Source organism: Portunus trituberculatus, chromosome 20, assembly GCF_017591435.1.
Source record: "Portunus trituberculatus isolate SZX2019 chromosome 20, ASM1759143v1, whole genome shotgun sequence".
Classification (NCBI taxonomy): domain Eukaryota; kingdom Metazoa; phylum Arthropoda; class Malacostraca; order Decapoda; family Portunidae; genus Portunus; species Portunus trituberculatus.
This window is the reverse complement of record NC_059274.1, coordinates 10199580-10214543: the sequence shown is the minus strand read 5'-3', so window position 1 is coordinate 10214543 and position 14964 is coordinate 10199580. Positions and strand designations below refer to the sequence as shown.

Below are 14964 nucleotides of genomic sequence, written 5' to 3'. Positions count from 1 at the left end.
TGTAAAAGACGAAACCGGGAGAGTAAAAATAATCTGTAAAACTAGGACTATGGCAGACAGCTCCGCAGTAAAGACGGAGGCTACCGAAGGAAAACTGCCAGACCGATAAAAAGGAGGGGAAAACCACACTAAACCCAACGCCTGCGTCGGATTTGGAACCATCAGTAAAAACGGGGATGTCATCAGAATGGATAAAAGTGTGTTCTAAAAACTGTGTGTGGGAAGGAGCTGGCAAAAAATCCTTGCCATCCATGGCAGGAGGGCATATTGAAACAACCGGAAGCTACCAAGAACCAACTTGTGGGAGCCGGAAAGAGTAGACAGGAATGGGGTCGATGGACAAATCCAACATGAGGTCTGCCACTCGAAGGCCAAAAGGTTTAGGGAGACTCGGTCGAGTGACATACCCCTGCGAACGCGAGTCCCGCAACAATGACAGAAAAGGGACAGAATCGGGAAGACGGTGGGTGCGAAACCAACACCGGAGCATCGAAGACTGGCGCCGGATGTCGAGCGGCCAGAAACCAGCATCCACTAGAAGGCTAGGTATTTGAGATGTCCAAAATGCACCCGTAGCCAAGCGGACCCCAGCATGATGCACGGGGTCAAGCGTGCGTAGTCGTGCATCCGTTGCGGATGAGTATATCTCACAGCCGTATTCCAGCTTGGGAAGTATGAGTGTGCGGTAAAGCAGCAGCAACGTGTCCCTGTCCGCCCCCTCAGGAGGTGTGACTTAAAACCCGAAGAAGGGAAAATGCCTGCCGACAAGACGCCTTAAGAGAACGGAAATGGGGAACCCAGGCGAGACGGTTGTCAAATAAAAGGCCAAGATATCGAATCGCCTCCACGCATGAGAGGCGTCTATTGGCGAGGTATAAATCCGGGTCTGGATGGACACCACGGTTGCGACAAAATGCATGGCTACGGTCTTGAGGTGGAGAATCGAAAACCGTTCATGTTGGCCCAACTGGACACCCTATTGATCGCCAGTTGGAGCTTGCGCTCAATCAGTGACATACTAGCAGCAGCAAATGAAATACATAAATCGTCAACATATAAGGAGCTGTGAATGCCATCAGGGAGAGTATCAATAACACCATTAATGGCGACTGCGAATAATGTAACACTAAGAATACTTCCCTGTGGACACCATCATTTAGAGCAGTAGCCTCAGAGAGAACACTCCCCACTCGAACCCGTAAAAGACGTCTGGATAAAAACTGCTGAATAAAAATAGGAAGGTGGCCATGAAGGCCAAAATTAAACAAAGACTGTAAAATGCCATGACACCAAGCCGTGTCGTAGGCCTTCTCCAGGTCAAAAAAAACTGTTACTTGATGGTGGTGATTAGCGAAGGCCTCACAAATGGAAGACTCTAGGGATAAAAGAGCATCAGTAGTAGACCTCATCATTCGGAAGCCGTACTGTACCGATGACAAGTACTTCCCCCTCTCCAAGTACCACATGAGTCTTACATTTACCATCTTTTCTAACACTTTACAAATGCAGGATGTCAAAGATATAGGACGGTAGTTCGTAGCCTGGAGATTACCTTTCCCAGGCTTCGGAAATGGGAGAACCACTGCCACAGCCCAAGAAAATGGATAGTCACCGGTATGCCAAATCATATTATAAAGATTTAATGAAAAGTTAAAAGCACGGTCAGACATGTGACGCAAAAAGGCATAAGGAATGTCGTCTGGACCAGGAGAAGAATCATAACACTGAGACAAATCAGTCCGCAACTCGGAAGCAGAGAAAGGGACATTATAAGACTCTCCTCCAGCGGAAGAAAAATTTAATCTGAGAGATTCCATTCTCTGGCGGTGACGTGCGCCCGGGGCTGCAAAAGGCAAAGTGCTCCGCGAAGAGGTCGGCGACAGTCCTAGGGTCTGCCACCGTTCGCCCAGAAGACAACAAAACTGGTGGGGAAGGAGCAGAATACTTCCCAGGAATTGGGCGGACTTTGCTAAAGGCATCCTCCGTAAGAAGGGTGCGGGCATTAAGGGAAGATACGTAAGCTTTCCAAGAGGCTCTTTGTGCTTCTTTCAAAACGCGGCGGGCCCGAGCTCGACAGCGCCGAAAAGCTTCCAGGCACTGCGGGTCCCCACGATGTCGCCGGAGACGAGAGAAAGTTGCTTTAGTGCATGCTGCGTTCCACCAAGGAACGGGACGCTTAGTAAAGCGACCGGACGTCCTAGGGATTGTCTGAAGTGCTACTGAACGTATAAAATCGGTAAAATAATCAACAGCCTCAGCACAAGTAGAAAAGTCACCCAACGGACGCATAAAAGAGCTAAGGTCTGTGAATCGAGGCCAATCTGCCTTGTCTAAAACCCAGCGTAGGGGCCGGGAGTGTGCCTCAGAGTTGCAAGGGGACAACAGGTATGTCTTGACGGACAAGGATAGCTGTGCCACCGTGGTGGCCCTGGTCAGGGAAAGGAGTGCTAAAAAAGGCACGATAGCCAGGAGGACTAGAATAAGTACTATCACCTAGCATAGTCTCTTGTAAAGCTACATAGAGAGAACTCCGACAACAAAGCTCGGAGTTCCCCCCACGAGGCGCTAAGGCCTCTAGAGTTCCACTGTAGAAGCTTGAAGATGACTATTTAGGTGCAGTGGACGGGCGAGCCTTCTGAATGGGCTGCCCGTGACTCACCTGACTAGAAATAATCTACCTACGAGTAGACACCGGGAGTTGAGATGTACCAGGTCGTTGGACAGCAGCCTTTCGGCCTACAGGTGAGTAATGCGAACCATTATCTCTCCTACCGGTCATCGGAAGACAAGGGTCAGGCTGAACTGCACTTTTTGATACAGCGGGTCCACGAGGGACGGCTGTGACAATATCATCGGACGTCTCCATGCTAAGACCGTCCTCTTAACAAGAAGCCCGATCTGAGATAGGAGGCGTCACAGAAGGCTGGACAGAAACAACTGGCGCTACTATTGCAAAACAGTTCCTGGAGGACTCACGATCTTGTACACCGGGAGAAACCTTAGATTGTTTAGTCTGAGCTAAATCGATCGACTCCGCAGAGCCGCGGTGCCGTTTGGTCAGGCCCTTCAAAGGCTTAGGAGGTACAGGTGGCAAATGAACATCTACTATATGGGTGACTTTGGTCAAGTCCGTATTATCCTCGTCACTTCTTAGAGATGACTCAACCGAGTCATCGGACAAAAGGACAAACCTATTTGCCAAATGAACAGGACCACCCGCCCCAAAAGAGCGAGAGGTAGCAGTAGTTGTCTTTGGACTTGCAGACTCAGGTGAAGAGCGTGCGGCCAATGAAGCGTAGGATGCGGCACCAGTACTGGCCTTCTGGCGGTACAGGAGTTCACGGCGGGCACTACCAAGGCTTATGAATTGGCTGTTAGCAAGCTTTAAAATGTCCTGCTCCAGGCGATACCTGGGGCTTTGCCTGGAACATACCTGATGAGCATCACGGCAATGGAAACAATAAGCAGCAGCATTGCAATGCTCCTCAGTGTGTGAATCTAGTGCAGAGCAATTACCACATCGAGAAGCCTCCTTGCAGGAGCTTTTACCATGACCATACGAATAACATGAGAAACACTGAAAAGGGCGAGAAATAAAACGCCTCACCCTAAGATTAATAGGTCCGATATTAACACGGTCAGGAAGGGTGTAACAAAAGAAGGTGAGAAGGACCATGTTGGAGGAGTTCCTCATCTTTGACACCTTATGGACTGAGCCAGGACACATTGCTAGTATTTCCTCATCAGGGAATTTATAAAGATCCTGACTATACACACAACCTTAACTGTAATTAAAGGTGGGATGTGCCTTTATAGTCTCAAATATGCTGTCAGAAGGACATGGTAATTGTTGCAACATCCTTGCCTGCGTGATATATTTCGCTCACACTACCACCCCCTTACCGTATTTCTTGAGGTTTCCCTCAGGAAACGTGCCGATCTCTTTTGACAGGTACCAGGAGGCATGTATGAAATTCCCGTGCCCATTTTTGTAGTACGCCACAAACGAACGTGGAGGCGAGATCTGGTGGACTTCAGGAACTGAACTCTCAGAATGGTGGTCAAAAAGATTTGGAATGTAGTCCGTGTCACTGTCCGAAATATTGCGAGTGTGGAGAAGTTTTGTCTTAAAGCCAGAGCCAGCAAGGGGCAGGGATGCTACATGTTCTACAGCCAAACGAGCTTCATCGCATGACAGAAACGTTACATAGCAGCGGTTAGACGGAAAATCCTTATCGTAAACAAGTCGAATACGGAGATGGATTTACATTTACCATCAAAAGGGAGTCACATGCAGCAGAAATGCGTCCCTCAGAAGAACTCCCAGAACAGGAGACTGCTGCGGGAGGCTCTTGTGGAGGGGAATCCTCCTTCCCACTCTTGGGCCGCCATGGTACAGTGGAACCATGCATGCTTTGGGATCCGAGGAGTCTTCAAGCGCACGGGTTCGAATCCTGTCCATGGTCCGAGAGGCTCCTCACTCGGGGCAACGGTTTCCTGGCGGGTGGGCTTTGAGATAGGAGGTACCCCAAAAAGTATCTCCTATAGCCCATAAACTTCCGTGAATAGTCCACATGGTATAAAAAAAAAAAAAAGAGATCTGGGCCAGGTCAGCCACCTCACGAGAACCTGGTAGTTTTTTGTGTTTGACCATATGTATAAAGTTACACAAAGAAAAATAGCTCCAGGGGCAAGGGAAACCACCTATTGGGACTACAGTGGGAGGGAGCGCTGGCTGCCATGGACGGGGTACCTCGTCCCCATGTGGACCAATCGTTTTAAAAAAAGGTCCCACGATACAAAAGTTTTTGCACAACAGAGCCGAGACCCCCTCACAAAGCATCCCAGCCTGGACACCCAACCATTCAGCACAGGACGGCCCCTATTGGGCGATCCCTCCAGTGGGTGGCTCCTCTGGTCCACTGGCAGCCTACGTAGGAACCATTTAGTCTGGCCCCTCACTGGCGACCGTACTAGCATGGGTAGCCCTCTCCCCCTCGAAAGGGCAGAGCAGGGGCCTAAGCCCCCATTAGCCTAGCTCGCCAGGTCACAGGGGCACGCAAGCCCCCCCACCACGACAAGGCGGTTCCCATCTGGGGGGGCAGTGCAAGAAGGTCAGTTGCTAGGAAATGCCATAGAGGAGTTAACTCCAATGTCAGCAGCCTCTACGAGGACTATAATACACAGTCCCCAGGAAGAACAGGATAAGAGTAGGATAAGTCAGTGGGAAATTGAGAAGCTTAGACTAGAATACCGGATGCAGGAAAAAAACAAATGCAACTACAGGCAGAAAAAGAAGCGAAAGCAATGCAACTACAGGAAAAACAAATGCAACTACAGGCAGAAAAAAAAGAGAGAGAATTACAGGAAAGACAAATGCAGCTACAGGCAGAAAAGGAAGAGAGAGAATTTCAGTTAAAACTTAAAAGGCAGGAGAAAGAGTTAGAAATTCAGGAATTAACCCTACGAAATGACGCTAAGTTTAGAGGGGAAGAAATAGATATAAAGAAAAAGTTAGCAACCTTTAATCCCGCTACAGCTGCTCCGCTAGTTCCCCCTTTTGATGAATCTGATGTTGACGGGTCATTTCGCGCCTTTGAGAAGATTGCTAATAGGAATAAATGGTCCAAGGATCAGTGGGTGTCTCTCCTTGTCCCCAAGCTGGTAGGAAAAGCTTATAGGGTATACAACGGCCTTAGTGATGAGGTAGAGTATGAAGAGATCAAAGCTAACATTCTAGACGCTTACTCTATCATTTCTGACAGGTATACAGACAACAGTTCCGAAAGTATGTGAAACCAGACTCTCACACCTATGTTGAATTTGCTTGTGAGAAAATAAGACAATTTAAGAAATGGTTAGCCGCCCTTAACATTACCACCTTTTTGGAGTTGCTCAATCTAATGGTCCTGGAAGAATGGAAGAACAAGTTACCCTTTAATATTCTGAGGCATGTGGAAGAACGGGGAGAGAGTGATCTTAAATCTGCCACTAAAGTGGCTGATGTCTTTGCTTTGTTGATGGGATCCCTGGGTAGTAGAGGTCGTGGTTCACCATCTAATGTTAGGTCCTCTTTTGGGGAAGGTTTTGGGGACGCGGGTGGTAAGCCGACCGGATTCTCGCCAAATGCATATAATTCCCAATGGTGTACATACTGTAAGAAGCCAGGTCACACGATCCAGAAATGTAGACACCCAAATTGCAAGGCCTCTCAACGTCAACCTTCTTTTGTGGCCCCTAAACCTAACACATTTGAGAACAAGAAACCAGTGGCCCTAGCTAACCCTGTCAACTCTCCTCTAGAACTTTATGACTCGTACACGTATCAAGGTAAAGTGTCCCTGACTGATGGTAAAGACAAGGCAATAAATGTCAAGGTTCTGCGTGATACAGGTGCTGCCCAATCCATCTTAAGGGAAGATGTCATCCCTAACATCAAACAGGCTTTCACTGGCGAGAAGGTGATCCTTACAGGTCTCGAATCACAGCTTTCCTATCCCTTGGCTAATATTAGCTTACAGTGCCCTTTCATTTCAGGAGAGGTTGTGGTAGCCATTAAACCTGGTGAACTGCCAGTACCGGGGGTACATCTTGTACTGGGTAATGATCTTGCGGGTAACTTGGCTGTTCCTAACTTAACTGTTCTTGATTCCCCCTTAACAGAAAGTCCCACTAAGACCCTGGACGAAACATCCCCTCACTTCTTCCCAGTGTGTGCAGTCACCAGGTCTCAGTCCAAGTCCCCTGCCCTTTCACCACCTTCTCCACCAATGATTGCCTCTACTGACAACTTGTACAATAACATCATTTCAAAGGAGAATTTGATTTATGCTCAAGAACAGGATCTCACTTTGGCTAAGATCAGACAAGTTGTTCCCCCCAGATGTGAACCGCCTTGTCGTGGTGGAGGGGCTTTCGTGCCCCTGTGACCTGGCGAGCTAGGCTAGAGGGGGCTTAGGCCCCTGCTCTGCCCTTTCGAGGGGGAGAGGGCTACCCATGCTAGTAAGGTTGCCAGTGAGGGGCCAGACTAAATGGTTCCTACGTAGGCTGCCAGTGGACCAGCGGAGCCACCCGCTGGAGGGATCGTCCAGTAGGGGCCGTCCAGTGCTGGATGGTTGGGTGTCCAGGCTGGGATGCTTTGGGTGGGGGATCTCAGCTCTGTCGTGGAAAAACATTCGTATCATGTGGGGCCTGTTTTTAAAACGACTGGTCCGCATGGGGACGAGGTTTCCCATTCACGGTAGTCAGCGCTCCCTCCCATTGTAGTCCCAGTAGGTGGTTTCCCTTGCCCCTGGAGCCATTTTTTGTGTAACTTTATATATATGGTGAAACACAAAAAACTGTCAGGTTCTCGTGAGGTGGCTGACCTGGCCCGCGAGACGTCATCTTCAGGTCTGAGTGGGAAGGAGGATTTCCCTCCACAAGAGCCTCCCGCAGCAGTCTCCTTTTCTGGGAGTTCTTCTGAGGGACGTATTTCTGCTGCATATGACTCCCTTGTGATGGTAAATGTTAACCCATCATTTTCTTATCATGCCCTGCGCTCACTTCTCAAGGTGTATGGTACGGTTCTTCGCATTCGACTTGTTTACGATAAGGACTTTCCGTCTAACCGCTACTATGTAACGTTTCTGTCATGCAATGAAGCCCGTTTGGCAGTAGAACATGTAGCATCACTGCCCCTTGCTGGCTCTGGTTTTAAGACAGAACTTCTCCACTCTCGCAATATTTCGGACAGTGACACGGACTACATCCCAAATCTTTTTGACAACCATTCAGAGAATTCAGTTCCTGAAGTTCGCCAGATCCCGCCTCCACGTTGGTTTGTGGCCTACTACAGAAATGGGCGCGGGAATTTCATTCACGCCTCCCGGTACTTGTCCAAAGAGATCGGCACTATTCCTGAGAGAAATCTCAAGAAATACGGGAAGAAGGTGCTCGTGCGAGCAAAAGACTTCACGCAGGGAAGGATGTTGCAACATATTTCCTGCCCTAATGACAGCATGTTTGAGACTATTAAGGCACATCCCACCTTTAATTACAGTAAAGGTTGTGTGTACAGTCAGGATCTTTACGAATTTTCTGAAGAGGAAATATTGGGTATGTGTCCTAACTCAGTCCAGAAGGTGACAAAGATGAAGAATTCTACCAACATGGTCCTTCTTACCTTCTTTGGTTCCACCCTCCCAGACCGTGTTCATATCGGTCCTATCAACCTTAGGGTTAGGCGCTTTGTTTCTCGCCCTCTTCAGTGTTTCTCTTGCTATGGGTACGGTCACGGCAAGGCCTCCTGTAGGGAAGCTTCTCGATGTGGTAATTGCTCTGCACTAGACTCACATTCTGAGGAGCATTGCAATGCTGCTACTTATTGTTTTCATTGCCGTGATGCTCACCAGGTACGTTCCAGACAATGCCCCAGGTATCGCCTGGAGCAGGACATTTTACAGCTTGCTAACTCGCAGTTCATCAGCCTTGGTAGTGCTCGCCGCGAACTCCTGTACCGCCAGAAGAACGGTACTGGTGCGACATCCTATGCTTCTTTGGCCGCTCGCTCTTCAGTTGAGTCTGCCGGTCCGAAGACCACTCCTGCTACCTCTCGCTTTGTTTGAGCGGGTGGTCCTGTTCATTTGACTAATAGGTTTGCCCCATTGTCCGAAGACTCAGTTGAGTCACCTGCAAGAAGCGACGAGAATAATACGGACTTGACCAAAGTAACCCATGTAGTGGATGTCCATTTGCCTCCTGTATCGCCTAAGCCTTTGAAGGGCATGACCAAACGGCACCGCGGCTCTGCGGAGTCGTTAGATTTAGCTCAGCCTAAGCAGTCTAAGTTTCTCCCGGTGCACATAATCGTGAGTCCTCCTGGGACCGCTCTGCTAGGGTAGCTCCAGTACTTTCTGTTCAGCCTCCTGTGACACCTTCTGTCTCAGGTCGGGCTTCTTGTGATAAGGACGGTCTTAGCATGGAGACGTCCGATGATATTGTCACAGGCGTCCCTCATGGACCCTCTGTATCGGAAAATGGAGTCCTGCCTGATCCTCGTCCTCCGAGGACCGGTAGAAGTGATGATGGTTCGCATCACCCACCGATAGGCCGAAAGGCTGCGGTCCAACGACATGGCACATCTCAACTCCCGGTGTCTTCTCGTCGTTTGATTATTTCTAGTCAGGTCAGTCACGGGCAGCCTTAAAAGGCTCGCACGTCCACTGGACCCAAATAGTCATCTTCAAGCTTCTACAGTGGAACTGTAGAGGCCTTCGTGCCTCGTGGGGGGAACTCCGAGCTTTACTGTCGGAGTTTTCTCCAGCCTGTGTAGTTCTGCAAGAGACTATGCTTGGTGATAGCACTTATTCTAGTCCTCCTGGCTATCGTGCTTTTTTAAGCATTCCTTTCCCCGAACAGGGCCACCATGGTGGCACAGCTATCCAAGTCCGTCAAGACATATCTATTGTCCCCTTGCAACTCAACTCACCCCTTCAGGTGGATGCTGTTAAGGTTTTTATGGGACGGTCGTACACTATTTGCAGTTTATATCTCCCTCCTCATGTTCCTGTCTCCAGGAGTGAGCTTGACGGCCTGGTGCGTCAGCTGACTCCGCCTTTCCTTTTATTGGGAGATTTTAATGGCCGTCACCCATTGTGGGATGAAGGTGCTAGTAATCCTCGTGGGGTTTTAATCGGTTCTTTTATTGAGGCTGAGGGATTGGAGGTTTTAAATTCTGGGGATGTTACACATTTCCACAGTCCTACTGGGACTTTTACAGCTATCGATCTTTCTATTTGTACATCTAATTCTTTCCTTGATTTTAATTGGCGGGTCCTACTAGATTTACACGGTAGTGACCACTTTCCGATTTTATTACAATCTGTGAACACTGAGCCACAGTCCCGGCCCCCACGTCTGGTTTTAGACAAGGCAGATTGGCTTCGATTCACAGACCGTAGCTCTTTTATCCGTCCGTTTGCTGACTTTCCTACTTGTGATGAGGCTGTTCATTACTTTACCGATTTTTTACATTCCGTAGCGCTTCAGACAATCCCCAGGACGTCCGGTCGCTTTACTAAGCGTCCCGTTCCTTGGTGGAACGCAGCATGCATTAAAACTGTGAAAGAAAAACGGGCAGCTTTCTCTCGTCTCCGGCGACATCTTGGGGACCCGCAGTGCCTGGAAGCTTTTCAGCGCTGTCGAGCTCGGGCCCGCCGCGTTTTGAAAGAGGCACAAAGAGCCTCTTGAAAAGCTTATGTATCTTCCATTAATGCCCGCACCCCTCTTACGGATGTCTTTAACAAAGTCCGCCGAATTGCTAGGAAGTATTCCGCTCCTCCCCCACCAGTTTTGTTGTCTGCTGGGCGAATGGTGGCAGATCCTAAGACTCGCCGACCTCTTCGCGGAGCACTTTGCTAGTGTTTCCCGGAGGCATCCTGCAGCCCCGGGCGCACGTTGCCGCCAGAGAATGGAATCTCTCGGCATTAATTTTTTATTTATCTGGAGGGGAGTCCTATAATGTTCCCTTTTCTGCCTCCGAGTTGCGGACTGCTTTGTCTCCTGGTCCAGACGACATTCCTTATGCCTTTTTGCGTCATATGTCTGACCGGGCTTTTAACTTTTTATTAAATGTGTATAATATGATTTGGCATACCGGTGACTTTCCATCTTCTTGGGCTGTGGCAGTGGTTCTCCCATTTCCGAAGCCTGGGAAAGATCATCTCCAGGCTACGAATTACCGTCTTATATCTTTGACGTCTTGTATTTGTAAAGAGTTAGAAAAGATGGTAAATGTAAGACTCATGTGGTACTTGGAGAGGGGGAAGTACTTGTCATCGGTACAGTATGGCTTCCGTAAGATGAGGTCTACTACTGATGCTCTTTTATCCCTAGAGTCTTCTATTTGTGAGGCCTTCGCTAATCACCACCACCAGGTTACTGTATTTTTTGACCTGGAGAAGGCCTACGACACAGCTTGGTGTCATGTGATTTTACGTTCCTTGTTTAATTTTGGTCTCCGTGGCCACTTTCCTATTTTTATCCAGCAGTTTTTATCCAGACGTCATTTACGGGTTCGTGTGGGGAGTGTTCTATCCGATGCTACTGCTTTAAATGACGGTGTCCCACAGGGAAGTATTCTTAGTGTTATGTTATTCGCAGTTGCAATAAATGGTATTATAGATATACCGGATGGCATTCACAGCTCTTTATATGTGGACGATTCTTGCATCTCTTTTGCTACTGCTAGGATGTCAATGATAGAGCGAAAGCTCCAACTGGCAATAAATAGGGTGTCCAGTTGGGCCAACATAAACGGTTTTCGATTCTCCACCTCAAAGACCGTGTCTATGCATTTATGTCGAAATCCATCCATTCAGATCCCGATTTATATTTAGCCAATAGACGCATCTCATGTGTGGAGGCCACTCGATATCTTGGCCTATTTTTTGACAGCCGTCTTACTTGGGCTCCACATTTCCGTTCTCTTAAAGCGTCTTGCAGGACGGCACTATCTCTTCTTCGTGTTTAAGTCACACCTCTTGAGGTGCGGACAGGGACACTTTGCTACTTCTTCACCGTACACTTATACTTCCAAAGCTGGAGTACGGCTGTGAGATTTATTCATCCGCAACGGATGCACGACTACGAACGCTTGACCCTGTGCATCATGCTGGGGTCCGCTTGGCTACAGGTGCATTTCGGACATCTCCAATACCTAGTCTTCTAGTAGATGCTGGTTTCTGGCCGCTCGACCTCCGGCGCCAGTCTTCGATGCTCCGGTGTTGGTTTCGCACCCACCGGCTTCCCGATTCTGCCCCTTGTCTGTCAACATTGCGGGACTCTCGTTCGGAGGTGTATGTCACTCGACCTGGTCTACCTAAACCTTTTGGCCATCGAGTAGCAAATCTCATGGCGGATTTATCTATCGACCCCACTCCTGTGTACTCTTTCCGTCTCCCACGAGTTGGTTATTGGCAGCTTCCTGTTATCTCATTATGCCCTCCAGCCATGGATGGCAAGAAGGATTTTCTGCCAACTCTGTTTTTAGAACACTTTTTAACTCATTCTGATGATATTCCCGTTTTTACTGATGGTTCCAAATCCGACGCAGGCGTTGGATTTAGTGTTGTTTTCCTCTCTTTTTATCGGTGTGGCAGCCTTCCTTCAGTGGCATCCGTCTTCACTGCGGAGCTGTCTGCCATAGTCTTAGCTTTACAGATAATTTTTACACTCCCGGTTTCGTCTTTAACAATTTTTACTGACTCTCGCAGTGTTCTTACTGCTCTCTCTTCCACTATCTCCCTTAACCCATTGGTTTTATCAGCCCTAGAGTGGCTATACCTACTTACCAGAAGAGAATTTCGTGTTGGGTTCTGTTGGGCCCCTGGTCACGTTGGTGTTACAGGGAATGAACACGCACACCGCCTCGCTAAAGAGGCAGCAAGTCGCGCTCCATCTCCAGCCTTTATTCCGTTCCGAGATGTATTTCCTGTAATTCGTGAGGCAGTTGCAGCAATTTGGCAGAGATGTCTAATGGGGGTAGCAACTTTGAAAATGGGAGAGCTCACTACTTCCTCTATCCCTCATTGGACATACACCCATATCCGTGATCGCCGAGCACAGACTTTATTGGGGCGACTGCGTATAGGTCACACGTACCTTACAAATAAGTTCCTGTTGACCAGGGACCCTCAACTTTACTATGATGACTGTCTGGTGCCGCTCACGGTGCGGCACATACTAGTAGAATGCCCCAGTTTGACTGATTTAAGACACCGCTACCTCTACCGCTGTCGCAGTAGAGATAGCGGTGTCTATTATATCTTAAAGGTCCTTGGACCAGAGTGCCTGGCCCAGGGCTATGATGTTTTTCGTTTTTTGGGAGAAGCTGGCCTTCTACCAAAACTGTGAATTTTATATTATGATGTTTTTAGCTTTACTGTATTTTTAGTTTTTTTGTTTTAGCTATTGTATTGGTTTTAACTGTTTTTAGTTAGCCTTTTTTTTTTTTAACTAATGTCTTAATTTTTTTTTCAAATGACCTCTTGATGTTGCGGCGCCAGAAAGTTAAAATCCATCCATCCATCAGACATGTTGCCAGTGAGACAAAGGATATGTCTAAATTGCCTTGTTTTTATTTTCAGGAAGGAGTCCTGATGCGTGCCTACAGACCTCCTCAACTGAAACAACTAGACACCTGGTCAGAAATACATCAAGTTGTCATCCCCTTGTCTGTAAGACCAGCTATTATAAAACTAGCTCATGATGGATTGTCAGGTCATCTAGGCATCCAAAAAACCTACAAGAAGGCTCTTCAACATTTTTTTTGGCCAGGAATGAAAAAGGATGTGTCACACTACGTAAAAACATGTCACATATGTCAAATTGTGGGTAAGCTTAACGAACGCCTTGTGGCAGCTCCTCTGACGGCTATTCCAGTTCAAATGGAGCCCTTCGATCGTTCTAGACTGCGTAGGGAATCAGTATTTGTTAACCCTCATGGATCCCACTACAAGATACCCTGAAGCATTCCCTCTTAAAAACATCACATCAAAGACCATTGTAAAACATCTAATACATTTTTTCACCTCAGTAGGAATTCCAAAACAAATTCAGTCTGACAAGGGTAGCAATTTCACTAGCAATTTTTTCCAACAGATAGTGAATGAGATAAACATCGACCATGTAACCTCCTCGGCTTACCACCTCCAATCCCAAGGCTGTCTGAAGCGGTTTCACCAAACATTAAAATCCATGATGAAGAAGTATTGCTTGGAGCATCAAGGAGCCTGAGATGAAAGTATCTTATTCCTTCTCTTCGCTTTAAGAGAATATCTTCAAGATTCTTTAGGTTACTCCCCTTTTGAATTACTCTATGGTAGACAGATTAGGGAGCCTCTCAAAATATTAAAGGATCAATGGTTTACTCAAAATACTCCTTCAAGCCCCAGTGTGTCTCACTACATCAGTAACCTTAAGAATAAAATCAGTGAAGTCAGATCTTTTGCTAAATCAAACTTCCTCAAATCTCAAACTAAAATGCAACAAAATTATCTTCCCAAATCTGTCATGAGAAGTTTCAAACCAGGAGACAAGGTTTTACTTTTCTCCCCACTCCAGGCAATGCTCTTCACAGTAAGTTCATGGGACCTTATGTTGTGGCTCAAAACTAAGTCCATTAAACTATGTGGTCCACACTCCTGACCGTCGTAAGGATTCCCAACTAGTTCATATTAATCTAATGAAACCTTACCACTCCAGAGAACCAGAGGACGACTTGTCTCGCACTGTACCTGTATGTCTGGTAGGGAAGGAGTCTGGTCCTGTGCCCCCGAGGAAGAGTCCGACATCGAATTCCTCTTCTCGTCACCTAAAGGACGCCCTCAAACAGCCAAATCATGTCCAACCTTGATGAGGTTTTTTTCCTTAACACCTTCACAACAGTCTGATCTTAAAAGTTATTGCTAGACTTTTCAGAAATCACAGGTGACCTTCCAGGACTTTGTACTACTATCCAACATGATATAACATTAATATCTAATGACATCAAGCCTATAAGACAACCAGCCTATCGCATTTCACCCATTAAAAGAGACTTGATGAAAAAGAGGTAGACTATCTGCTCTGTCATCACCTTGCAGAACCTAGTATATCCCCCTGGGCTTCTCCCTGCCTGTTAACATCTAAGCCAGATGGTAGTAGTCGATTTTGCACCGACTACAGGAAATTAAATAAAGTGACGGTGCCAGACTCCTACCCATTGCCCTTGATAGAGGACCTTATAGATAGCATAGGAGTAGCCAAATTTGTAACCACCATAGATTTACTTAAAGGTTACTACCAGATTTCCCTCTCAGACGAGGCCCAAATAATATCCGCCTTCATCACCCCCTTCGGGCTATACCAATACACAGTGATGCCCTTCGGCTTGTCTAATGCTCCCGCCACCTTCCAGAGGGCTATAAATTACATCACCCAGGA

At 47.5% G+C, this 14964-nt stretch overlaps 1 protein-coding gene across 1 annotated transcript in view; it reads left to right on the top strand.

Annotated features, from left to right (window-relative positions):
* Positions 1-13186, top strand: part of LOC123506801 — a 37056-nt gene extending 23870 nt beyond the window's left edge. Inside the window, exon 5 of the mRNA XM_045259152.1 lies at positions 13128-13186. Within this exon, the coding sequence (XP_045115087.1) occupies positions 13128-13140 (13 nt within the window). The 3' untranslated portion in view covers positions 13141-13186. The remainder of the gene's footprint in view (positions 1-13127) is intronic.
* The last annotated feature ends 1778 nt before the right edge of the window (positions 13187-14964 follow it).